Raw genomic sequence first — 23,985 nt, forward strand, 5'->3', positions numbered from 1 at the left:
AGGTTTAGTCGGTCCCCGGTGATTCGCGACAGGCCTGGGGCCTCCCAACGACACCGACAAATTTTTTTCAACACACCCCTCCACTAAGTGAAATTCTCCCCGCACCCATGAGACTTCAGTACACAGCTACGGCCCTTCTGGAGAAGACGACGAGGCTGCTGAAGGCCGGAGTCCCTGGTGGCAGCCGGAACCCAGCCATTTCCGAGCCATCGTGGTTCCGAGTCGTTGCATCGCATCCACCGACGCACAACCTGGCGCTCAAGACTCACAATCTCAAGGAATTCGTCGAGAAGGAGCACACATTCCAGGTCGGTGAGAAGAGAAAGGCCACGGGCACCTATGTGACCCGAAACAAGCAAGCATACTCCTCCCGACTGGGCCATCTCTACCGGCCGCGTAAGATCAAATACTTTGAGGACAAAGTTAGACGGCTGTTTTACGAGCAGCACCCGTGGGAGCTGGCGCGACCGAAGCTGGTGGTCGAGAATGACGGTAATGACATTTCTAGACAGGACTGGAGCTCGATATACCAGCCGACTAAGAAGCTTGACGGTGAGAACGTTGTGCGACGTACAATGTACTTGATTGAGAGTGGTGAGTTTGATAGAGATCACTGGCTCCAGGCATACGATAAGGCACGTCTGGAGTTCTACCGACTGCGAATGCGGGAGGAGGCCGAGGTCCAGGTGGCTGCTGAGGAGGCGGTCATGTTCGGCTCTGTGTTTGGCAAGTCTTACATCCAGCATGGCATTGAAGAGGAGCAGAAGGTCATTGATAAGTGGGTTGAGGAGGCCAAGCAGGCAACTGCTGTCAAGAAGTCTAAAATGTCGAGCTCCGGAGACGAGGGCGAGAGCTCTTAAGTGCACTGTGACGCACACTTGTAAATATTGGAATGTATCTGGATGCACACGTTATGTACAAAATGTAATTTATTTTTTAAAAAATCGGGCCAAGAATAGATCCGCAATTCTCTAGCTGTTTATGATTATAAAGCTCGGAATGGTCTCGAGTATCAGCAATCCCCTAGCGTTATCTAGTTATGATTAGTAAAAGGCAGACCAACCTTGGAACAATAATGCCAAATTCTTCGGATCTGCAGCGTCGTGAATAAGCTCTCGTACTACAGCCTCAACACTCAGCTTATCTAACAACTTGCTCTGTACCACAGTAATAGCACGGTCCGCTTCGCCCTCCTCTTCCTCTTCGTCCTCTCCACTGCTGCTCCCCACAACCCCGCTCGGGGCATTCACCGACGCGAGCTCCAAGGATTGCTGGAACTTTCGCTTCTTGAGCGGCGACACGGTCCATTGGTAAAGTGGATCATATCTCAGAACGTTGAGAATGGCAGTGATGCTTTCCTTCTCCCCTCGCAACACCTCCAGTGTCAACTCGCAACACATGCGGAAGATTCCTTCCACCCCACAAATACCCATACCGTCAACAACATCTCGCGACAAGCGGAATGGAATCGTCTCTGGAACCGGTAGCATTTTCCCCTATACCACTGTTAGTCAATTTGCCTCAAAAACATTTCTCATCATCTTACCTGATCAAAGGCAATGCCCAAATCAATATGCACAACGTCGCCATTCTGTGTATCCAGAAGAATATTGTTGCAATGGCGGTCTCCCACACCAAGAATATATCCAAGAATCGAAATCACCGCCGTCGTCCGGGAGTAGTTCACTCGAGCCTGGAACCAGTCGTCAGGCGATTGGAACTTCTCAAAGAAAAAGTACCTCAAACATGGCTCAATCTTTCTGGTAATACCCGTGTACGCCCGCTGCTTCTTTTCGTGATTGGTCTGTACCCCCAGCAACTTCCGCGCCTCACTGTCAGTCATGTCCTGCGGCCGATATTTCCTGTGAACTGGTCGCAATACATCAATCAGGGGCATAGTATTGCTGACAAACTCGATAATCCCAGAGTTGTAGTCCAGAGTTATCACCTTGTATATCCGGATCTTCAATGACCGCTTTTTTGCCTTTTCATCCAATTGAAAGAACTGGTTCGCTTGATCGAAAACTTGCTCCATGACGGCGTCCTGACGTAAGTCATCTCCACCCTTCATCAACAATTTGCATCGAGTACCGTCACTACTCCAAATATTAACAATCTTTGGTGCACTGAGGCCACTGGCAATTGTGACCTTCGGTTCCATCTTTGTCATTGTAGGGACGTCAGAATAGTCTCCACTGGCGCGTATTTCTAGATGCATTGTAGGACAAGGAAGCCCGGAATCCTTTAACTCGACTTGCCAATAATTATAGGATATCGCCTTGCGCCTTCTCCAGTCCTCTGCACTCAAATCCGTTCTGGGTCCCCGGTACCGTCTATCCTCATCCTTCTTAACCTTTATATCCTTCAATTGTAGCGACTTCTTCCTAGCGGGATCGCTGATGCCATGGGCCAGCTCCTTAGCATTATCGCAAAATACATCCAGCGCAGAAAGCAAATGATTATGGACCTTCTTCCGTTTCATCAAAACATTCCATAAATCCCTCGCTGCTTCGCTACGCAGCTTGTTCATACCCTCATACTTATTGCCGTCTCCATTTCGAGTGGCACGAGCAGGCTTCTTCGCAACTTCATGGTCACCACCACCAAGCATTTTGACTGAATAAATCTGGTACAAGCAGTGATAAGGATGCTGTTCACATACGCGGACTAAAACGTCATTGAGCCGACGTAAAAACTTGGTGCTTCCCTTGATAAGTCGCGAGGAAAGCTGATTGACCCACGGTACGAGTTTCCGCGTAGGAATCTTATGTATCATTTCCTTGATTGTATCGTTGATGATATCGAAACCACTGTTGGCTAGCCACAGGGCCACAAACCGCGAGATATCCCCCCTAAACTCATCCGACTCGATAATGCTCTTTAAATAATACCGAATGCAATTTAACGTCATACCTTGTTGTAGCTCCACAAGGTTCTCACACTCCGAATTGTCGGCATCGAATACCTTTTTTTCCCGCTCATACATTTTTGCTGCCCATTTCTTCTCTTCAACTGTGCCCTTGGAAGCAATATTCCGTATAACATCAAGCTCTTTCTTCTTTCGATCTCGCAACTTGACTGCGTTCTGTAATGCCTCAAGATTCGAGCGGCTCTGTGCCTGCTCGTCGCTGAATGTAGCAAAGACATGATACAGCCTTGCCCGGCCATTAGCATCAGTAACAAGCTCTCCCCTCTCGATCTGTTCCACAGTGTAGTCAAGATATTTCCGTCGAATGTCATCTGGATCTTCATGCCGGGATGTCGCAGACCACTGAGCCAAGTCGCTATAAACGTCCACAGGCTCAAAGTACTTTATAGCCGTATCCTTATCAGGCCCAATCATGGTCATATCGTATTGTTCTATGACCTGTTTCAACAAGCCAATTGAATTCGATTCATCGCCATTAGCCCAAAGAATCTTTGCCATTTCAATATTTGAAGCAACTGTCACAGCTTTCCTGACATTGTCAGACACTCGAAAGTTCACCATCGAACTGTCTAACCCGACAACTGATGCAAGGGCCTTTTGGATTTGCCCATTTTGTCGCGCTTCCACTGCAAACTCAATGGACGATAATGCATAGAATGAGAAGAGCTGATCAACCAATTTGTCATCTTCATTCATGTATTTGCGGCAAAGACTCTGCCATGTTATCGATCTTGCCTGAAGCAAGTTTTCATACTCCTCAAACGCGCAATTTCTTCGGAATTCACAAAGACGATCCAGCTGTGCAAGTCGCTGTTCCGTTAAGTCAATGTTAAAGATTGGGGTGACTTGCTCAATTTCAGAAGCAATCGCTAGCGCTCCGTACAGAGCCTCCTCGTTCGCCATCAAGCCATCAAAGGCTTTCATATAAAGATTATCATAACCGATGTGAGTCTTGTTCAGCGCTTTTAGCATGTTGAAAACGAGGTCATTACTCGAAGTGCCAAGGGATTCAGGCAAATCCCACTGTTGCAATTTCCACAGCGATTCAGGAACAGATTTCTTGAGCTTGGCTCGGTTTGTGTCCGCCGCCAGTTTGGATAAACCATTCATACCTATTGCAGCCAGTGGTTCTGACAGATCAGAACCCTTTTCTTTATAGCCATACGCGCTAAGATTGAAGTCATATAAAGCACTTTCGTAACTTAGCTTATTCCAAAGACGGCTCTTCTGGTGCCTCGTCGCTTCCTCTATAGAGGGCTGCCGAGAAACACCATAGTAGATATCCGGATCATCAATTGTAGCACATACTTTTCCGAGCAAGAATTGTCCAGATTGTCCGAGAGACTTATCTTGGCTCCATGCCATCTCAAGTAACATCATGGCTGTCTTGTTCATGTCATGTGAATGTGCACTTTGAGCAATCTCTTCCAAGTCCAATTCAAATAGCCGATCTGGACTCTCTGTAGCACCCTGATACCGAAGATATAACAGCGTATTTATCACCAAGCATGCCATTTGTTTGTCTCCTCGCCGAAGGCCAGCCTGGAGTGCTTTCACCAAACTCTCTTGTCTAGACTTGATCACCATTTGATGCGCCAAAAAAGGAAATAGCTGCTCGGCAAAATGGGTGATTTTATATATCAACGGAAGTAATGCTTCTGTCGGCAATTCAGATTCTTTTAATAGAAGAGTGCAGGTTTCAATTAGCCATTCCTGGGAACGGCCAGACCCGTATTCGCGGTTCCAACGGGCACATCGAAGACCATGCAGGCTGTATTGTGTGCAGGCTACAATATACTCAGGACATGCTTCCGTTACCATGCGTAGTTGCGTAGCATCCAAGTATAATCTGAGCTGACGGAGGCAATGTTCAATGTATCCCATGTCAGAAAAATCTGCATTAGCAATCATGCTGGCAATAAGATTCCCAATGCCTTTATATGGCCGGTCGTAATCAACTTGCATCTTGACATTGCCTTGGAAATAATGTTCCTGGCACTCCTTGGTTACTCTCTTCAAGTCCAGCCTAGAGCCTAGCATTGTTGTACCAACCAGCCTTGCAATCCATGTTTTAAGTGAATCACTAAGATCACTTTTCGGTCTCGCAGCAAGTTCCAGTAGGTTTATTGTCACGTCGTTTGGGATCTTCGAGTTCATGGATGATAGGCTACTTAACTCCATGCCATCAGAAAGTACTTTCAGGTATATTGACTTCATCCTCGCCGTCAATGTATCACTAAGTAGTCCATAATGAATGAAAGTTGGGCTAGCCATGACTTCAGCGTAATCGGGTGACTCAAAAATAGGATGTGTGTCCGACTCCACGTAGTTCCTCAACATAGCTATCATGAATTTAGAAAATTGGCTTTCAGGTGTTTGCGATAGAATATCCGCTAAAGCATAAATTACGCCAGTTGCCAAGGACTTATTTTGGAGAGTGAGTTCAGACAACAGTTCAAAGCCCACTTTGGGTAAAAGCTCAAAGTCAGCGTTTTTAAGTAGGGCACAAAACTCACTCAAGATATCATTTGCCTCATTCGATGATAACTTATTGAACAGCATCGGAATAATTCCCTTGAAAAGAAGTTCAAGAGGGTAGCCACTTCGCCAATCGAATTCAGTAATCTCGACAAGAATCTTGCATCTTCTTAAGTTTAGTGCTGCTTGGAGGGCGCTAACTGGATTTTTTAATAATAATTTCCGAGCGATGTAGACAAAAGTTGAGGCGTGCCATATTTCTCTCACATTAATTCCGACACGCGCACAAATGCCATTAATCGACTCCATGAAATCATCTCGGGAAACTGCGCGATACGGAGTGTCAGGAAGTAGACCCTCGTATTCATTAGATACGCTGACAATCTGAAGTAGCTCGCTTGTAATTTCAACAATTCGTTCTCGGAGCAAGGCACGGAACTTCGAGTTCCCAAGCTGCTTGATCATAAAGCTTTCTGATTCAAAGGCCGGCATATCATAAGCAACAGCTTTATGAATGCACATACTGATTATCGCACCCATGGATCTCTCTTTATCGAAATCTTCCAGCTTAGCTTCTAATTCTTCTGGCTGTAAAACAATAAGATTTGAAGCAATTTCTTCGTAGCTTATATCCGAAAATTCTTCAAATGAAGCGAAGCCGAATATCTGGTAAGGAAATTTTCTGATAGGATGGCCAAAGTATATCCAGTAATAAATCACCTCCTTCATAATGGCACCAAACAAATCGCCGATTTCTTGAAATGACAACTCTTTCTTCAGATTCTCGACGCAAAACGCTGCCAGCCCACCCATATTCTTAGAGTCATTCAGATATATCATATATTGAGGCTTAGTGTGAGCCAACTCCAAGAGGTTATAAATGCAGCCAGCAAAATTGTTGATATTCAAGGCACAATTCACCAAGATGAAAGCCTTAAAGATATCGACGTCGTGGGCTCCTCCTAATTGCTCATTCAGTTGTAGCAATTGCGCATACAAAACGCTTTTTTCAACTGCAGGAGCGTGAGAAAATAGGCTCTGGAGTCCGTGAGCAATAGAATAGGACAAAATACTGGATTCACCGGATACCAAATGCAGATAAGTTTCTGCCAGGTTTTTATCATAATGCAGATGAAGAGCACCATTAATAAAAGACGCAAGAGACTCTCTCGATTTTAAGCTCTGAGAGCTGTTCGAGACTACTACTTTGAGTACCCATTTCAAGACATCTCCTGCATCGCTTCTAAGGGCACTTGCCTCTACAGCCTCTCCGACCCAGCGATATGAAAACTTTTTGATCAACTCTACTGCGCATATAATTCCTAGTTCGGATTTTTGCCACTCAAAGGAAGCTAAAATATTTTCACCAAGAGCCCGAATGAGCTCTTTAGCTTCTGTATCAATGCATTCCCTCTTCGAGAACTTGGCAAAGCTGTGAACGAATATCAGGAATTCAACTGGGCTTGTAAAGCGCTCTTTAGTTGGCCACCACTTATGTTCGAAAGTGTTGTGAAAGTCGTAAAGCAGAACATTGGAGGTAAAAGTGGTAGAGGAGAGCAAGGAGTTGATATCTCGAGGAAACAATGCAGGGCTATTCATAGGCTCTGCGCAACAATGTGTCAGCATACTTTCAAATGCTTCAACAACTCGATGGAGCCTGTAAGGGGACCGTCTAGTCGAAACAATAAGGTATGAAGAAGCATTCACAAAGTCCTTCATTCGTCCTATAAAGGACTTTTTCGTCACCGCTTTTTCTACCACTTCAGCGGCATGCATCATTTCGTCTGCAAGTTCATCAGCCTGATTTGTGGCATATAGAGATACATGTTGAAAAAACACATAACAGGCTGACAAGTATTGGAGTAGATGACCGCAAATTGAATCTTGGTTAGACGAATTCGGAAGACTCTCACACGATGCTCTAAGGAGCGCACTTGCCTTTAAAAAAACTGACTGTTGAATGTCAATATCAACGATATCGTGATAAATGTGGACGGCATGCTCGGAAGGCTGGTCAGGATCCTGCCCATATGATTCGAAGTTAATTCTCTTTAAGCTCCGGAAGTCAAGGGCTTCCTTATTCTCCTCCTCTATCAAGCTATGTTGTTGACATTGCCCATAGTACTTCGTGACAGTAGGAATGCTGACAGCCATGCCACATAGCCTGATTAGGAGCTCTGCCATCTGGGTGGGAAAGTCGGAAGTAAAGAGAAAATAATCCTCACTAGCAGTTCCTGACAGAAGAATTGAGTTGATGCCGTCGAAAATCCAGTCCAAAATTTTTTTTTGCATGGTTTTGGCTGAAGAATCTGAAAGCTTACCTTTCAATTCAACGATTAGAGAGGCAAGAGTTAGCGTACCCGCACTAACCGCAAGAGCTTTTGCATCAAAGAGCTTTACCAGCGATTCTAGCCTGGCATCTGTTATTCTCTCCGGGGTAGATCTTAACATATGGGCAAGAACCAGACTGGCACCACTACCAACTTTGTGGTCATATAGTCTTTGCAGAGCAATATCCCAAGTGTAGCCTACAATGTGCTCCTCAGCGCGTAACACGACAAACGCAAGTGATAAAAATCCCCAGCTAGATTCTTCCGGATCAGTAGATTGGGCAAGCTCCAACGAAAATCGGGAAATCCGGCTAACCTCGTGTTGCTCCAAATCTGCTCCGCTGAGTTGAATGTAAATGCTAATGCATTGAATATGATATAATGCGGCCACGTTATTGTCAATCATCTTCCATGAATGCGAAAGGAAGTATCCTGCGCCACATCCAATGGGCAACGGGGAAATGCCGAAGGACCGCCTAGGGCGCTTGGATTGGTAAAACAGGTCTAAATTTGTTGTTAGCAGAGGAGAACCAAAAAAAATAATAAAGAGAATAACTCACCAGAATCAGAGTGGTCAGACAAGGTAACAATCTTTAGCATTCTAAACATTGCTTGCAACTTTAGCCAGGGTAATGTGTCTCGTTGAGGATTCCATTTGACATACGGTAACTTGAACCAAGTGATCTCGTCATTTGGCCCGTATATTAAATCAGCGACACTGACTTTCTCAACGGAATCGTCTTCTAACAACGACTTGTACACTAAAGTAGCAAGTTCCTCAGTCACACCACCAAGTTGGCCCAGTGAGCTCAAAATGTCGAAATAATGATATGAGTGCATGATATATATCAGCATACTCTGCTTCAACCTCAAATCTTTGCAATTGATCAAGTTCGGGATAGAAGAAAAAGATTTTTCAACAACATTTAGTCCCTCGCGAAAATCAGTAGTCAAAAGCACCGGTATGACAACGTTTAAACATTCAAACGCGTATAAATGACTGCTTGTTTCATTGGGATAGGATTTAAGGAAAGTGAGTAAATGGAACGCAATCTGCGGGTATGCATTTCTAGGGGACGTCATCTTGCAACCAAGAAGACAGGCAAGAGACTCTAGCAAGTCTGTGGCGTATATCGGAAGCCGTTTCATAATTGTTGGACTGGATATCCCCGACTCTGGCCTGCTATCGGAATTGACTATTTTTGTCAACATTTCGCAATGGAACAGTGCAAATACCTTGGCTTCCGAGACGGAAAGGTGCTCAATATGAGCTGCGTTTCGAGTGATAGTCAAGCAACACTTGATCAATGGACTAGCCACTGGAGCCACCAATGCATTCTCGTTGTGGACTGGAAGTACATCTCGGAGGAAATAGATCACTCTCCTCAGAGATTTCGTTTTTAGGTTGTTTATGGCCACGTCGAGTAACTTCTTTGCGGTATCGGCGGAGTAACGTAATCTATCTTCAACGACAGAAGTCTGACTTTTAAGGAATGACTTCTTATCGCTTAGTATAATTGAGAAAAGTGGTTCCAACAAGCCAGAAGCCGTTGAGTCGGAGAACTCTATAGGTTGTTGGGCCGTCAAGTAGTCATTTAAACGCGACAGTCCCTGAGTTCGGGATTTTACCTTATCCGAGGAGAGCAGTTCTAGTAAATGTTAGCTGCAATTCAATCAGTCAAGAAGAAACCTACGTTGTACGTTCAAAATCGATTCCATTCTATCATTATGGGCTCTGGAGAATTCAGAATTGCAATCAATTTGATCCGGGGGTGGAATTTTGGTGGTGATCGGCAAGCTGGGTGAACCCAACGGCCCGACAGCTGGCTATCATCCGCCATTATTCCAACCAATGGAAACGGCTCCAGATAATTTTATTCTGTTATCCTCTATCAATATATTATAATATACAGGCATTAATCCTGCTAGGTTGATAATGAATATTAGGGCTTTGCAGTGTTGCAATTATCTTGTAGCCTTAAACGGCATGTGAATTTTTATATTCACATCAGAATGTGAAAATGGAGCGGTATTTAGCAATTGAGCTTTGGTAATTTACTCCTCCTCGTGTATACAAGGATAGATAATTAATCATAAGTCTAACATGTAAAATTTGACATGAGTAGGTGACCGGCCGCATTTGCATTCATTACCTGGTAACATGGATAGAAACTCAACTACACCAGTATCTTTCGAACTTGCATAGTTAGTACATGCGGCAATAAGCCAATCCCACAATGTAAAGTGGGATATGATGTAGGACGAATGAATTTGAAAGTGAATTTGTTGTTGTTTGAAGGATTACCATTATGTTATTGTAGGTTCGACCTGGTAACTACGTGGGCCATCTTGTCTCGGCCTTGCCGAAGACATCAGTAGATATTTGTTATCTTACTGGTGCTCTCTGGTACCTGGTAGTATCTAATCAAACATACCAACCATTGGAGTCTTAGATTTCATTGTCGGTAGAGGAAATTGAACAATTCGGGCAATCGTTTCTACTTTTAATACTCCTCCACAGTTACAGAAATTTCAAAAAAAAAAAATTTACATTCTCTATTCATAGTGCTAAAGGGTTAAAATGGTCATTATTTCCTGTGGACTTCGTAAAGATAAACGGATTGAGGGAAAAAGAGATCATAATCTGCGTGGTCTTTGATTTCCTGGAAGGTGAAATGTTTCCTCATCGCTTTGAAGAATCGCATATCGGCCTATGATTTGTTAGCCACGCACTCGTTGTGTGCCACAAGAACTTACTCGTCTTCGCTTCTTATAGCAAATGAAGATGGGAATATCCTTCGACTCGGTCAAGTCTAAGAGGGTTTTCTCCAGCAATGGGAAGGCACTTTCTAGGTATACACAATCTGCGGCAAGAATAACATCAATATCTTCGGCGGCATATTCTGGCAATGACTCCCCCCTATATATTGTTAGTATTCATCAATTTCCCCCAAGCCACTCTTTTGCTGAAACATACCAATTCAAGGTTCTTGCTTTGACAATCTTATCGAGATTATTGAGCTCGATATTCTTTTCCATCAGGGGCACTAGCCGCCTAGCCATCAGTTAGCACGGTATACTATACAATACGTAATCCTGCATTTTTCAAACGTACTCGATATCTGTGATCCATATGCTCAGATCATCACGATGTTGTTCGTGCATACCTATCGCAAGCCTAATGATGTCAGTCAGACACAATCAAATATTAATATAGAAATCCCGCAACATACCCTGTGAGCCCTGTACCACTGCCAAGTTCAAGGATATTCTTTACATCGTCAGTTCCGCGGCGAATCATGTAGCGAGCCAGCAGGTCGCCGGCTGGCCATAGTTTCCCACCGCATCCGCTCGCACCACCATCTTCGTAGATCTTAAGCCCTGGCTGGGGCAGGAGTCCATCGAAGGTCAGGTACGAGTCCCCCAGGTTCTTTACCTCTGGGATGGGCACAAAGTCGCCACTGGCGAAGGCACTTAGGAGGTCTTCAGACATTAACTAGTCCAGTACCTGGTAATTTGGACTGCAGTAAGATGGAAGAAGATGCCTATCAGAACTTTTTTTTTATTTTTCAATTGGATCGCTTATATAACCAAGGCAAATAGGAAAGAACTACAAATCAACAGCAATTAAGAGCCAAATGAATACAATCTACTCCAAAGTCATTCACGTAATCATATTAAATCAATATTACAGGTTTTTTTTAGACAACAACACCAGCGTTGGAGGCAATTCGTGGCCACAAGTCAGCACACTCCTTACCGACTGGACCAGTGACAGCAGAACCCTTCATCTCACCCTTTGGATTGACGATGACACCAGCATTGTCCTCGAAGTAGAGGTAGACACCATCCTTCCGTCGCCATGGCTTAGACTGTCGGACAACGATAGCTGGCATGACCTTCTTTCGGAGCTCTGGCTTACCCTTTCGGACAGTGGCAATGACCATGTCACCAACACCAGCAGCTGGGAGTCGGTTCAATCGAGCACCGGTGCCCTTGACAGAGATGATGTTCAAGGTTCGGGCACCAGAGTTGTCGGCGCAGTTGATGACGGCACCAACTGGGAGACCGAGCTACACACAGGTTAGCATGTCATTCTACACCAAGTACGTTTGCATTTTCAGAGGGCGTGCTCTCTAGCATATGTCCAGTCTCAACCATTCACGAGGGGCTTGCTTCCCCGACATTTTCTTCGGCCTTGAATCGCTCTACAGTCCCCTCCAGCTCGACATACGCTAAACCGCACATTCTCTATCAAGCGTTTTCTCTCAGATTCGAAATATTTCCACATACCGACATTCTATACTTGTTACCAGTAGACATTGTTGACGTTCTATGCTGATGTAGAAGTGCCTTGAATGGTAAAGAATCACGACTATGTCTCCTTGGGAGTGGGGCCTGCGGGCTTCCTGCTGGGAGTGTGACAAAAAATTTTCCAGGGCCCAGATCTACAACTGCGAAAGGTAAATTTGAGGCCATTCCGTGACTGCCTTTTTCCCGCATTGGGAGAAAGTAGGAGCAATGCGGCGGCATGCGGCTCAGCAACGCAGCCTCCACTACTTCTACATGGCTTACACTGAATAGTACTTGGCAGACGATATCGCGGAGGAGGTTGAAGCGTGAAGTATTAGTTAGGCTACAAGGTTGAGTTCTTTCTAGTAATGGCCGTATACTGAACATTTCATCTCATAAGAACAACATAGTCATACAGGTAATGCAATTAATAATAAAATAATGAAGGGCACAATTCCACCGCCTTTAGTGGCTGTTGGAGCCAGTGAGATATTCATAAATGTTCAGCAGGACGAATGCACCGGCGCCAATGCCAATACCCGGCAGATGGCCCCTAAATCGGTTGGCTCGAGAGAATGGACCAGTGAATCTCCAGGCCTCCCTAAACGCAAAATCGGTTAGCCGCTACTACATTATAAGCAATATCCCATTAAAGATATGACACGTACTTTCGGGCCCATGGGTCGTTCTTTGGAGCAGCCATCTTTATACTAATCTTCTATTAGACGGGTGGTTTTGTCGTGATCTCGACCAGTTGGAAAAGTTGGGACATTATCCGCTCCAATATTATTGGTCAATTTCGCCGCTGACTACGCATCGCTAGGTAACCTGACGTAATCGCTTCTATCTGCGATCATCTGGTACCATACGAAATTAAAATATCTAATATACATGTATAGGGCTTATCTTCACTTCAATTGATATGAGTCATTGAATCAATTATACCAGTCTAGCGTGCGGCAGCGGGCACGGGAGCTCGAGGGCCTATCTTCGACTATCGAGACACTAGAGCAATTGGTACCCGAGGGAAACCCCGCTCCGCGGAGAAGATTCAATTGAGTTATTAGGAGTACATATCAAGCGAGATCTGCATATTGAGTAAATGGATCTTCGTAACTACTGTCGGTGGAGACAGATGCCGGGTGTGGGGCGTAGCATTTCGAACTGGTGACACTGGGGAAGTACTTCCTGTATACCAGTATGGCAATAGTAGTGCCAATTGTTGCACCAAAAAGTACATCAAAGTAGTGATGCCTATAGTCGCTTGTTCGCGACACGGCAATGTAGAACGCCAGAAGCAACGGCGTGCAAGATAGGACCGCCTTGTAGTGCTCTGCGCCTGGTCGACATGCCTGCAGCTGACCGCAGAGCCACAGCGAAAGGAACACAAGCCCGGCAAAGCTATTGGCAGAGTGGCCAGAAGGAGTAGATTTGAACCCTTCATACAGCCTGTCAAGGTCAGTAGTCGTGCATACCTCTATGGAGACGTAAACGTTCACTGGCGTGTTCTTTGCCGGAATGCATCGCGCCAGGAAGTCCGGCCTGTGGCGCCCGAGCCAGAGCTTTAGGCAGTTGACAAATAACCCTTCAATCACAAACGTTGCAGCCAGGGTGAGAAGCGACATTTGGATGAGATAAAGACGGTTCTTTCTTCTATTCATTACAAGCGGAAGCACGACTACCACAAGGGCCGGCAACACAACGGCAAGCACAATGCAGAATCCGTTAGGGACAGCCTCATGCTCGGTGTATGGGAGCTGAATACTAGGGTCGTCCAGTCTGAACAGCCGGTGGAAAGGCGTTAGCGACTCCAAGGTGAGATACAGGAGGCCGACCACCGCTACTAGTAGCCAGTCAACACCCCGGCTCCGCGTCCACTGGCGGCTAAATTTCGACAGATTCTGCGTCCTCAGTGTCGCGGATGAGGGCGTATCTGGCTCCATCTTCTAATCTTAGGTACTGGTACCGGTGGGTAGACCTAAACGTTGGCGTTCTCAGTGGTGCGGTTGGGAGGCTAGCTGCGTACGTCTCATGCATGGTACCCAGATTCAAGACCTTTTAACGGACCAGAGATATGGCGGAGTGTATGTATACGGCAAGCTCGGATGATCCTCCAGGGCTAACAAAATATAGATGGCCCGGATACGATCCGGATTCTTGTGACGACCGACAACCACGTCGGGTATAATGAAGGTGATGCGATCCGAGGCACTGATGCGGCGATCACTTTCGAAGAAATCATGGAGCTGGCTCGGGAGCAGGAGGTGGATATGATCCTGCAAGGAGGTGACTTGTTCCATATAAGCAAGCCCTCGAAACAGTCCATGTACAATGTCATCAAGTCGCTTCGACGGAACTGCCTCGGGGACAAGCCGTGCGAGATGGAGATGCTCAACCACGGGCTGCTGGACATGGACGATGAAGACTTTGACCACGTTAATTACGAGGATCACAACCTCAACATAGCTATACCGCTTTTTGGGATCTCGGGGAACCACGATGATGCCGGGGGCACTTCAATGCTGTCGGCAATGGACGTTTTGGCTGCTACGGGGCTGGTTAATCACTTTGGACGCGTGCTGAACAATGACAAGATAGACGTTACCCCTGTTTTGCTGAGGAAAGGCTCTACAAGGCTTGCGTTGTATGGTCTGGCTTCGGTGCGAGACGAGAGGCTTTTCAGGACGTTTGCCGCGGGCAATGTTAAGTTCCTTCGCCCCAACGATGGTAGTGAATGGTACAACTTGCTTGCCGTACACCAAAACCACACAGCTCACACGGAAAAGGGTTATCTCCCGGAGGCAATGCTTCCCGGCTTTCTTGACATGGTCATTTGGGGCCACGAGCACGAGTGTTTGATTGACCCCGTCACGAACCCGCACAAGGGGTTCCAAGTCATCCAGCCCGGCAGTTCTGTTGCCACGAGTTTGATCGAGGCTGAATCAAAAACCAAGCATGTGTGCATCCTTAATGTTACCGGGAAATCCTGCGTTGTAGAGAAGTTTCTGCTTAAAACGGTACGTCCGTTTGCCCTGCAGACGGTCCATCTAGCGACGGAGCCAGATCTGCTGGGCAAAAAGGGCCCTGACCATAAAAACGATATTATTAAGTTTATGGATACCAAGGTGGACCAGATGATCAACGAAGCGGTCGCGGCGTGGATTGATCAACAAGGGCCGGACTTTGAGATGCCAGAAGACGGCCCTCCTTTGCCGCTAGTCCGGCTGAAAGTTGACTATTCAGGGGGGTACGAAGTAGAGAACCCAACGCGGTTTTCGAACCGGTATAGGGGGCGCGTGGCCAATACCAATGACGTTGTACAGTATGTGCGCAAAAAGGATGCTTCCGGGGGCGGTGGTGGACGCAAGCGCGACGAGATTGGCGAGGTTATAGACGCGCTTGCCATTGCCGATACATTGACACTGGACCAAAACCATGTGCAGAAGTTTGTTGAGGAGTACCTCAAGAGCCAAAAGGGACTGGATGTATTGCTTGAAAAGGGCCTTGGTGAGGCGGTGGCCGAGTTTGTCGACAAGGACGACAAGAGTGCACTCAGGACGTTTATAGATGGATCGCTTACGGTGCAACTGGAGAACCTTCTCAAGACCAATGTCATGGAGGATGACGAGAAACAGGTTGTGAGGGCCATGATGGAGGGCAAGGCTTTGCTAAGCGCCCTTAAGCCGGCTGCGATACGATCAATGACCCCTGCGATACGATCCACGACTCCAACGACAACCAATGCGACGCCTACGGTGGTCTGCAGTGACAATGACGAAGACGAGGAATTCACCACCACCACTACTAGTACTACTACTAAAAAGGCTGCTAGGGCTAAAACTACTACAACGACGCGGGGACGAGGCAGGGGAAGAGGACATGGAGCACGGAGTACTACAACCACGGGTACTACTCGCACTAGCACGCGGAAGAAGAACCCGCCAAAGTCTGCAGAGATCGTGTCGGATTCGGATCCTGAGGTTGATCTGGTCAGTCAAATTCGGGACTCCGCTTCGGACGACGATGTAATAATGGTTTCAGAGACTCGAAGGAAGTCTCCTTCACCGAAGCCGCAGCCCAAGGCGAAGCCTAAGCCCCCAAAGAAGAAGCCAGCCAAGCCAACCAAGCCCGCCCCTACGAGGAGTGCCCGATCTAACCAACCAGTGCACTACGTAAGTTCGAAGCTTTTATTAATGTTTGAGTTCTAACTGGATCTAGTATAACGAAAGCGAGGAAGACGAGGACCATGGGTTTGCATAATCGTACGATCACCAATAATATTCCGACAAAAATTGATCTTCCGATTTTCCCAACCGGACAGCTGAAAAAGAGCACAATGAGAGCGAGTTTGGCACGACTGGCCGCCCAGGTAACGTTTTTCACGCGGCCCAAGTGCGGGCTCTGCGACGAGGCCAAGATGTCGCTGTCGCGAGCGTGGGAAAAGGCGGAAACCAAGTTCGAGTACACCGAGGTCGACATCACCAAGCCCGACAACCAAAAATGGTTTGATCTCTACGTAGGTGCACTTTGAATAGAGAAGCGAATTTTGGGGTGGGGGTGGGGTATTTTGGTATAAATAAGATGCCCAAGAGCTGATTATGTACTAATATGTTACAGGCGTTTGATGTTCCGGTAGTCCATATAGAGGAGGACGGGGCGCTCAAGAAGCTCATGCATCGAATGAGCGTCGATGAGGTCCTCGAGAGTCTAAATAATAATAATAAAAAATAACTGCACAGCGTGCAAATTGGTTAGAGTGTAGTCATTCCGTCATGTCAAAGGGGGGTCAGCGGCCAGCGTTGCGCACGGGCCCTGGTCGTACTTGGGTATATCATGCACTGGCCTTGGTTACGATCGCGTCTTTTTTGGCCAGCTCCTTGGCGTGCTTGTTGCGAGCATGCTGCATCATGTTGTCCTTCCTGCTAAACACTCGGAAGCATATCGAGCACTTGAAGTCTTTCTGGTTCTGATGTGTCGTTTCAATGTGGCGGAACAGGTGCTCCCTTCTGGCAAACGCCCGCCCACATGAATTGCACTGATACGGTTTGCGCTTGGCCGGCTTGTCCTCTTCCTTCTTGGGCTGCGGCTCGCGCTGGACCGGCTTCCCCGCGGGCTGGATCGGCTGGTACGGTTGCTGCTGGGGGTTCTGTGGCGCCAGCGGCTGGCTGAAATCGGGTTGATACGTCTTGAACTTGGTCAAGTCGACCGACGAGAACGCCGGCTTAGAGCGTTTTTTGGTCACCGAGCTCGGCGGCGACACGCTTGCATGATGCTGGTGGTGGCCGTGCCGCGACTGGTACGACGGAGGGTACGCCGGGGAGTACAGCGACGATGATGAAGAAGATGATAGCTGCTGTTGGTGGTAGGGAAAGCCGTAGTGCGACGACACAGGGGGCGGGGCCGGGGGGTAGTCGAACATCTGTGCATTGCTTCGGGGCGGGAACGTGAACTCGTTGGGGTAGGCATTGGTCGGGCTCGGGTTCTCTGACGATTTGGACTCCGCCGGGGATACGGGCTGCGGTTGGAACCCGTAGTACTCGCCGTTTGCGCTCTTGGGGATGGGCAATCGAAGGGCATACCGCTCGCTGACCGCCTCGTCGCTAGACCGTCGTCGCAGGCTCAACAGGCCCATGGCGGCGTCGTACTCTGACATTGTGGATATCCCCTGGAACTTCTCTTCTTCGACAAACAAAAAATAAGGGGGAAAAGGGGGACGTATATTCGATGTATTAAATGTCGCCTGGTCAAGTTTTTTTTTTTTCTCTTCTATTGGGTGAGCCGGTGCTGTGGGATTTTTTGTCTTGCAATAAAGGGGCCCAAAAGAAAGAAAGGAAACGCAGGCAGAGAGCAAGGAAATGCTATTCAGGGGAGGGGGAGAAAGGACTGCGACTGCCGGGGCAGAGGATAGGTGTCGTTTCTCAAGCAATAGAGCACTCCTGCCGTTGGAGATGATTTATTTATGTCGTTTCAAATGTCGTCCAAATAATATTTGGCCTTTCTTTCAGGGGTAACACGTTGTGAGCTTTGTAATGTGCCGCGGGCGCGACTGTAATGTATGACTGTGTACGCGGCGACTACCCTTACTTTAACAAGGCATAGCAAATGGATGTGTATATATATATACGTAATAAACCACCGGGATAAAACTTATTTAATTATCCTACTATTTCTCTTCTCTTGTGTCGGTGAGCGTTTATCCAGGTGGGCGGGTCGACCTGCCCATTTCTGGGGGCTCTCCGTCCCCCTGGGAGCTGTCGCCCCAATTCGGGGAAGGACCCCAGCTAGGCGGGCTATGGCGATTGTGCCGGTTTTGTGATCACTACTGCTAGTATAAAGTACAATTGATCCCAGGGGGATACTTATCCCGGACCGGTTCTCTCGTATGTGCTGAGAATAGTAGGTATGCAAGTGGAAAGAGGCATTAAAATTCAGGGGGTGGCCGGGCTAGGGAATTAACTGATTACTAAAATGAGAGATAAAGTTTAGGGCTAAACAGCCGAACCCCCCTCCCCCCTCCCTTACCGTGTGTCGGGCCACTGCCAATTAATTATGGGGCGTAGACGAGAGTCTTCTTTGTCGCCTTGTCGCACCGCCTCGCGCGCCTCACGCCTCACGTCTCAACGCCTCACAGGGTCACCTTTATGCACCGAAAGCAGCAGGTACGCTTTTTTGTCTTGTTTTGGTAAGCGCCTACTGCGTTGGGAAGACTTCGAGAACCTCCCCCTGAACCGATCCTGACGCGATACGCCCACATTGGCAACCACTCCCCGGTACATGTCGTGGACATCGAAAAAAAATTTTTTTTGAACCCTCGCTAAGGCTCAGGATTCAATTGTGGCGGTTCTACAAGAGAGTGGGTCCGGGGTACAGCGAAGCCTTAACCACGTCACGTGGCCAAGCATTATGGGTTCCCAATTGGGGAGGTGCTAAACGGCTGCCCTCTTGGCGCAACTAGTCAAGACTCGATCGCTAAGCCAGAGAGCAAAAGGCCTCATCCATGTCGGACTCTGGTAGTTCTTGATTAATCAGTCCACCTCCCTGGGGTCTAGTAGGTTAGCTGGTGGTAGCCGGCTGTTACAGATGTATGGGGTGCCTGGCGAGCCGCACAATGAGTGAATGATTTCTGCGCGCGCGAAAGCGGATCTAATTAAGTCCATTTACCAGCCGATCGGAGAGATAAGATAGGACACGCCAATATGCTATACGGTGCCCAGCCCAACTATGGCCCCATCTCTCGGCGCTGCAGCCAAAGGACCATCCAGACGGCCAATGACGTTACGTGTTCAGGGCACAGGTGGGTCGTCACTTTGCCAGTACTGCCCAGATTATGTGAGACGATTTTGGTTTTTAGGTCTTGGCAGACGACGGTGCTAGAGAGGGTGAAAATTCAATCCGGCAAAGTATAAATTGCTGGGGCCCTGCGGATTCAAAAAAGGCTCTTCATGTCCAAATAACCTTCGTTATCCGCAAGCTTTTTCTCGATGATTGAGAAAGCATTTACCAATAGTACCCAAGATACAAACTACACTTACAAGTCCAGGCTCTCGTCGACTAGCCAAGATCAGCATGACCCCCCGGTCGCTATTTCACACAGCGCAATGCGCGCCCCGTGGACAATGTCCGGACGGGCCGTCGTAGACGAGCTTTCGTCCGACGCCGACAATGGACTGACGCACAACGAGTGCCAGGAGCGTGCCGACAACTACGGCGAGAATGCATTAGACGAAGGCAAAGGAGTCTCCATGTCAGCCGTTTTCATCCGACAGGTCTGCAACGCCATGATTCTGGTTTTGCTGATTGCAATGGCCATCTCGTTTGGCATTCGCGACTTCATTGCCGGCGGCGTAATTGCCGGCGTGTTCGTCATCAACGTCACCGTCGGGTTCATTCAGGAGTTCAACGCCGAGAAGACGATGGCTGCTCTCCGGAATCTCGCCTCCCCCACCGCTAGAGTCATTAGAAACGGCACAGACGAGACTATTCCCTCCACCAAAATCGTCCCCGGCGATATCGTCGTGGTTACCGTCGGCGACACCATCCCCGCTGACTTTCGCATTATCTCTGCCATGAACTTTGAGACCGACGAGGCTCTCTTGACCGGCGAGTCTCTGCCAGTTTCCAAAGATTCCAGCGTCGTTTTGGCTGCCAACGCCCCCGTCGGCGACCGCATTAACATGGCCTTCTCTTCTTCCGTTGTCTCCAAAGGCCGGGCCAAGGGCATCGTCACTGCTACCGGTATGGATACGGGGATTGGCCTCATTGCTGCATCCTTGAAGGGTGACAACCGCAAGACGCGGCCTGTCAAGCGAGACGAAGAGGGAAACGCGCGAAAGCGGGACTACGCTGCTGCCTTTCTCGGCACTATTAAGGACATGATTGGCGCTTTCCTCGGTACCAGTACTGGTACGCCGCTGCACCAGTCGCTGGCCAAGCTTTCCATCTTGCTGTTTGGCGTCGCTGTCGTGTTCGCCATTGTGGCCATGGCCGCCCAGAAATTCCACGTTAACCGCGAAGTCGCTGTCTACGCCATCGCCATTGCCCTCTCCATGATTCCAGCCTCGCTAGTGGTTGTCCTCACCATCACCATGGCTGTGGGCACTCAGACTATGGTCAGCCGGAACGTTATTGTGCGAAAACTCGACTCTCTTGAGGCTTTGGGCTCTGTCAACGACATTTGCTCCGACAAGACTGGCACCCTGACCCAGGGAAAGATGATTGCCCGCAAGGTCTGGCTCCCCACTGTGGGCACCTACGAGGTGGTTGACGCCTCTGAGCCGTTCAACCCAACCATTGGCACAGTCAAGTTCACGGAGAGCAACCCATGCGACGAGGAGCAGAAAGGATCCTCCGCTGAGCTGCCAGAGCACTCTCATCACTTTACGCAGTTCCTCGACATTGTTTCCCTGGCAAATATTGCCGTCGTCCGAGAGGGCACCGACCGAGAGACGGGCAAGAAGGGATGGAAGGCCAATGGCGATCCCACCGAGATTGCCGCCCAAGTGTTTGCGCATCGAATGGACTGGCAGCGAAGCAGATGGACCGACGGAGAGTCCCCGGTGTATACTCACCTTGCTGAGTTTCCCTTCGACTCGTCCATCAAGCGAATGTCCTCTGTATACCAGAACAATGAGACTAAGGAGGTCACTGTGTTCACCAAGGGCGCTGCGGAGCGAATCATTGGCTGTTGCTCCATGTGGATGCAGGACGGCAAGGAGGTTGGCTTCACCTCCGAGAATCACAAATATGTGCAGAAGAATGTCGACGCCTTGACCTCCTTTGGCCTGCGAGTCCTTGCCTTTGCCCGGCGACCAGTCGATGACCCCTCCACGAACTGGGACAACATTGAACGAGTTGACGTTGAGCAGAACTTGGTGTTCACGGGCCTCATTGGCATTTATGACCCACCACGGCTCGAGTCCGCTGGTGCCGTCAAGAAGTGCCATCAGGCCGGCATTAACGTCCACATGCTCACTGGAGACCACCCGGGAACTGCCAAGGCCATTGCCCAGGAAGTGGGCATTCTGCCGCAAAACCTGCACAACTATGCCCCCGATGTTGTCAAAGCTATGGTCATGACTGCCACCGAGTTTGATGCCATAACCGACGAGGAGATTGACGAACTGCCAGTGCTACCGCTGGTCATTGCTCGATGCTCTCCCACCACCAAAGTGCGAATGATTGAGGCACTGCACCGACGGAAGGCCTTCTCCGCCATGACTGGTGACGGTGTCAACGACTCGCCAAGCCTCAAGAAGGCTGATGTCGGTATTGCCATGGGTATCACTGGTTCTGATGTCGCCAAGGATGCGTCCGATATAGTGCTCTCTGATGACAACTTTGCATCCATTCTCAATGCTGTCGAGGAAGGCCGACGAATGACTGAAAATATCCAGAAGTTTGTGCTCCACTTGCTTGCCGGTAATATTTCCCAGGCGTTGTTCCTGCTTATTGGTCTTGCATTCAAGGACGACAATGGCTACTCCGTGTTTCCGCTTTCTCCAGTCGAGGTTCTGTGGATCATTATGGTTACTTCTTCTTTCCCCGCCATGGGTCTTGGTGTCGAGCGTGCTGAGCCCGATATCATGGAGAAGCCGCCAAAGGACCCCAAGGCTGCTGTGTTCACGTGGGAGGTTGTCACCGACATGCTTGTCTACGGCACCTGGCTCGCCGTTATCTGCATTGTTACGTTTGTTGGTATTGTTTATGGTGATGGTGACGGCCAGCTCGGCCTCAATTGCAACCGGGAATACAGCGAGTCGTGCCACTTCGTCTACCGAGCACGATCGACGACCTTCCTCCAGATGACCTGGTGTCTGCTTGTGCTCGCGTGGGAGGTCATTGACATGCGACGATCCCTGTTTGTCATGCACCCAGACACTAATACTCCATACACGCAGGTGTTTCGAGATTTATGGAGCAATCAGTTCCTGTTCTGGTCTGTTGTTATCGGCTTTTTCAGCACCATTCCGCTTATCTATATTCCAGTTATCAACACCAAGGTGTTTAATCATGGCCCTATTTCGTGGGAGTGGGCAGTTGGCTTTGCCGGGCTTGTTCTATTCGTCATGGGTGTCGAGCTATGGAAGTGGATCAAGCGAATCTATTTCAGGATACGAAGCTCCAAGGCCCGAAACCCGGAGGACGATCTTGCATCACGACCTTTCCAACGTTACCGAACGATTTCGCGTTCTGGTACTAACGAATGCATTGTCTAATGCTACCTTTTTTTCGTCATGATTTTTAGAAATCTGTAACTCCCTTATTTATTGAATTGATATTTCAGAAATTATTATATCTACCGGTATCACTCCTTGCTCAATTCCATTTGCTCAATGGTTTCGTATTCACGCAATGTACTGGTACGTAACAATCTACATATATATATATATTTTATTATTATGTAACGTCGTGTATCCAGATTTTTAAATATCTCAAGTACCAGTAATGGTCAATTAAAATCTGCAGGAACCGCAGCCAGAAGACTCCGCTTATGGTAATTCAGTAGGCATAACATCTAATTTTTCAACAATATGTAAAATGTTCACCTATGTACCAAGTTGTGATTCGATTCAGATGGTGTCAGAACGGATACTGTCAACGTTGTGTAACATTACGCTGTAATCATAAAGTTCAGTTGAAATGGCACGACTGCACACCATGATAATGTAAGTTGCACTACATGGAAGTATAATAGATCCTCTTTAGATAAAAATACTTCCCCTCCTTTAGGTTAGAACTTTATATAATTCGGCTATATGATTTGTAGAGGAGTGCCAGCTGGCTAAATGTGCAGCTTATAGGAGTATTCGAGCTTTGAAAGACGGGGTAGCAATATCACCATAATTCAATGAATAGCTTTATTTTACCCGCATTCCACATCTGAAATAGATGAACTCATAATTGGTGAAATGAAATGGGTAGATATGGTCCGCCAAAGCTTTACGAGATTTCTAAGGATGATGAGGGCTGCCACTCAGCATTCAACAATATAGTATAAATAAAATATCATTTTCTACTCTCTTGAGAATAATTAAAAGCCACCAACCTATAATCGCCACTAATTAGCAAATCCGCGCTATAAATTTAAGTAATGCTTACCTGCTCACTAAGAGCTTCGATAGTATCGCCATCGCTCAAATCAAGCTACCCCGTTAGTAACAAAATATAGCCAAGCAAAATATCAAACCGCTTACCGAGGAAGGAGTGTCGTCAGGCTGGACACGCTCGCCCTCGTACAGGAACCGCAATGCAGACGGGTCCTTGCCAGTTCGCTTGCAGAAAGTGTCCATGACCTTCTTCAGCTGCGTAGTCTTCTTAATCTTGAAGTACACCTCAGTGTTGGAATCGGTAACCTTGATGCTGATATGCTCGGTTGAGCCCTCAGCCTTGACGTCTGGCTTCACTGAATCGTTATCGGACATTTTGTGCAGTAAGTACGATGCAAAGTCTGTGGTC

At 47.9% G+C, this 23,985-nt stretch overlaps 11 protein-coding genes across 11 annotated transcripts; 4 read left to right on the plus strand and 7 right to left on the minus strand.

The window, feature by feature from the left end:
• Positions 1 to 107: 107 nt before the first annotated feature.
• RSM25 (mitochondrial 37S ribosomal protein mS23 RSM25) lies at positions 108 to 860 on the plus strand (the record flags this gene model as incomplete). The annotated part of the gene is made up of 1 exon (XM_076685172.1): positions 108 to 860. One exon carries the CDS (start codon positions 108 to 110, stop codon positions 858 to 860), a length of 753 nt encoding a protein of 250 aa, XP_076540567.1.
• Positions 861 to 1,043: 183 nt separating this feature from the next.
• TEL1 (DNA-binding protein kinase TEL1) lies at positions 1,044 to 9,456 on the minus strand (the record flags this gene model as incomplete). Its single annotated transcript, XM_076685173.1, has 4 exons — positions 1,044 to 1,496; positions 1,547 to 8,241; positions 8,298 to 9,386; positions 9,432 to 9,456. 4 exons carry the CDS (start codon positions 9,454 to 9,456, stop codon positions 1,044 to 1,046), a joined length of 8,262 nt encoding a protein of 2,753 aa, XP_076540568.1.
• Positions 9,457 to 10,325: 869 nt separating this feature from the next.
• On the minus strand, positions 10,326 to 11,230 carry EFM6 (putative protein-lysine N-methyltransferase; the record flags this gene model as incomplete). The annotated part of the gene is made up of 5 exons (XM_076685174.1): positions 10,326 to 10,448; positions 10,495 to 10,657; positions 10,715 to 10,792; positions 10,853 to 10,915; positions 10,971 to 11,230. 5 exons carry the CDS (start codon positions 11,228 to 11,230, stop codon positions 10,326 to 10,328), a joined length of 687 nt encoding a protein of 228 aa, XP_076540569.1.
• A 208-nt stretch (positions 11,231 to 11,438) lies between these two features.
• On the minus strand, positions 11,439 to 12,060 carry RPL23A (60S ribosomal protein uL14 RPL23A; the record flags this gene model as incomplete). Its single annotated transcript, XM_076685175.1, has 2 exons — positions 11,439 to 11,810; positions 12,031 to 12,060. The coding sequence occupies 2 exons, from the start codon at positions 12,058 to 12,060 to the stop codon at positions 11,439 to 11,441; spliced, it is 402 nt and encodes a 133-aa protein (XP_076540570.1).
• A 435-nt stretch (positions 12,061 to 12,495) lies between these two features.
• On the minus strand, positions 12,496 to 12,733 carry TRVA0_022S00980 (NADH dehydrogenase [ubiquinone] 1 beta subcomplex subunit 3; the record flags this gene model as incomplete). Its single annotated transcript, XM_076685176.1, has 2 exons — positions 12,496 to 12,631; positions 12,699 to 12,733. The coding sequence occupies 2 exons, from the start codon at positions 12,731 to 12,733 to the stop codon at positions 12,496 to 12,498; spliced, it is 171 nt and encodes a 56-aa protein (XP_076540571.1).
• A 373-nt stretch (positions 12,734 to 13,106) lies between these two features.
• DPP1 (bifunctional diacylglycerol diphosphate phosphatase/phosphatidate phosphatase) lies at positions 13,107 to 13,973 on the minus strand (the record flags this gene model as incomplete). The annotated part of the gene is made up of 1 exon (XM_076685177.1): positions 13,107 to 13,973. One exon carries the CDS (start codon positions 13,971 to 13,973, stop codon positions 13,107 to 13,109), a length of 867 nt encoding a protein of 288 aa, XP_076540572.1.
• A 131-nt stretch (positions 13,974 to 14,104) lies between these two features.
• On the plus strand, positions 14,105 to 16,290 carry MRE11 (MRX complex nuclease subunit; the record flags this gene model as incomplete). Its single annotated transcript, XM_076685178.1, has 3 exons — positions 14,105 to 14,114; positions 14,164 to 16,202; positions 16,249 to 16,290. 3 exons carry the CDS (start codon positions 14,105 to 14,107, stop codon positions 16,288 to 16,290), a joined length of 2,091 nt encoding a protein of 696 aa, XP_076540573.1.
• A 76-nt stretch (positions 16,291 to 16,366) lies between these two features.
• On the plus strand, positions 16,367 to 16,761 carry MGP12 (Mgp12p; the record flags this gene model as incomplete). The annotated part of the gene is made up of 2 exons (XM_076685179.1): positions 16,367 to 16,546; positions 16,648 to 16,761. 2 exons carry the CDS (start codon positions 16,367 to 16,369, stop codon positions 16,759 to 16,761), a joined length of 294 nt encoding a protein of 97 aa, XP_076540574.1.
• Positions 16,762 to 16,861: 100 nt separating this feature from the next.
• Positions 16,862 to 17,683, minus strand: TRVA0_022S01068 (uncharacterized protein; the record flags this gene model as incomplete). The annotated part of the gene is made up of 1 exon (XM_076685180.1): positions 16,862 to 17,683. One exon carries the CDS (start codon positions 17,681 to 17,683, stop codon positions 16,862 to 16,864), a length of 822 nt encoding a protein of 273 aa, XP_076540575.1.
• Positions 17,684 to 19,628: 1,945 nt separating this feature from the next.
• On the plus strand, positions 19,629 to 22,745 carry ENA2 (sodium/potassium exporting P-type ATPase 2; the record flags this gene model as incomplete). Its single annotated transcript, XM_076685181.1, has 1 exon — positions 19,629 to 22,745. One exon carries the CDS (start codon positions 19,629 to 19,631, stop codon positions 22,743 to 22,745), a length of 3,117 nt encoding a protein of 1,038 aa, XP_076540576.1.
• Positions 22,746 to 23,560: 815 nt separating this feature from the next.
• On the minus strand, positions 23,561 to 23,951 carry SMT3 (SUMO family protein SMT3; the record flags this gene model as incomplete). Its single annotated transcript, XM_076685182.1, has 3 exons — positions 23,561 to 23,575; positions 23,629 to 23,673; positions 23,724 to 23,951. 3 exons carry the CDS (start codon positions 23,949 to 23,951, stop codon positions 23,561 to 23,563), a joined length of 288 nt encoding a protein of 95 aa, XP_076540577.1.
• Between the last annotated feature and the right edge of the window lie 34 nt (positions 23,952 to 23,985).

Source organism: Trichomonascus vanleenenianus (assembly GCF_965637985.1).
Source record: "Trichomonascus vanleenenianus strain CLIB 3782 genome assembly, contig: TRVA0_022S, whole genome shotgun sequence".
NCBI lineage: Eukaryota > Fungi > Ascomycota > Dipodascomycetes > Dipodascales > Trichomonascaceae > Blastobotrys > Blastobotrys vanleenenianus.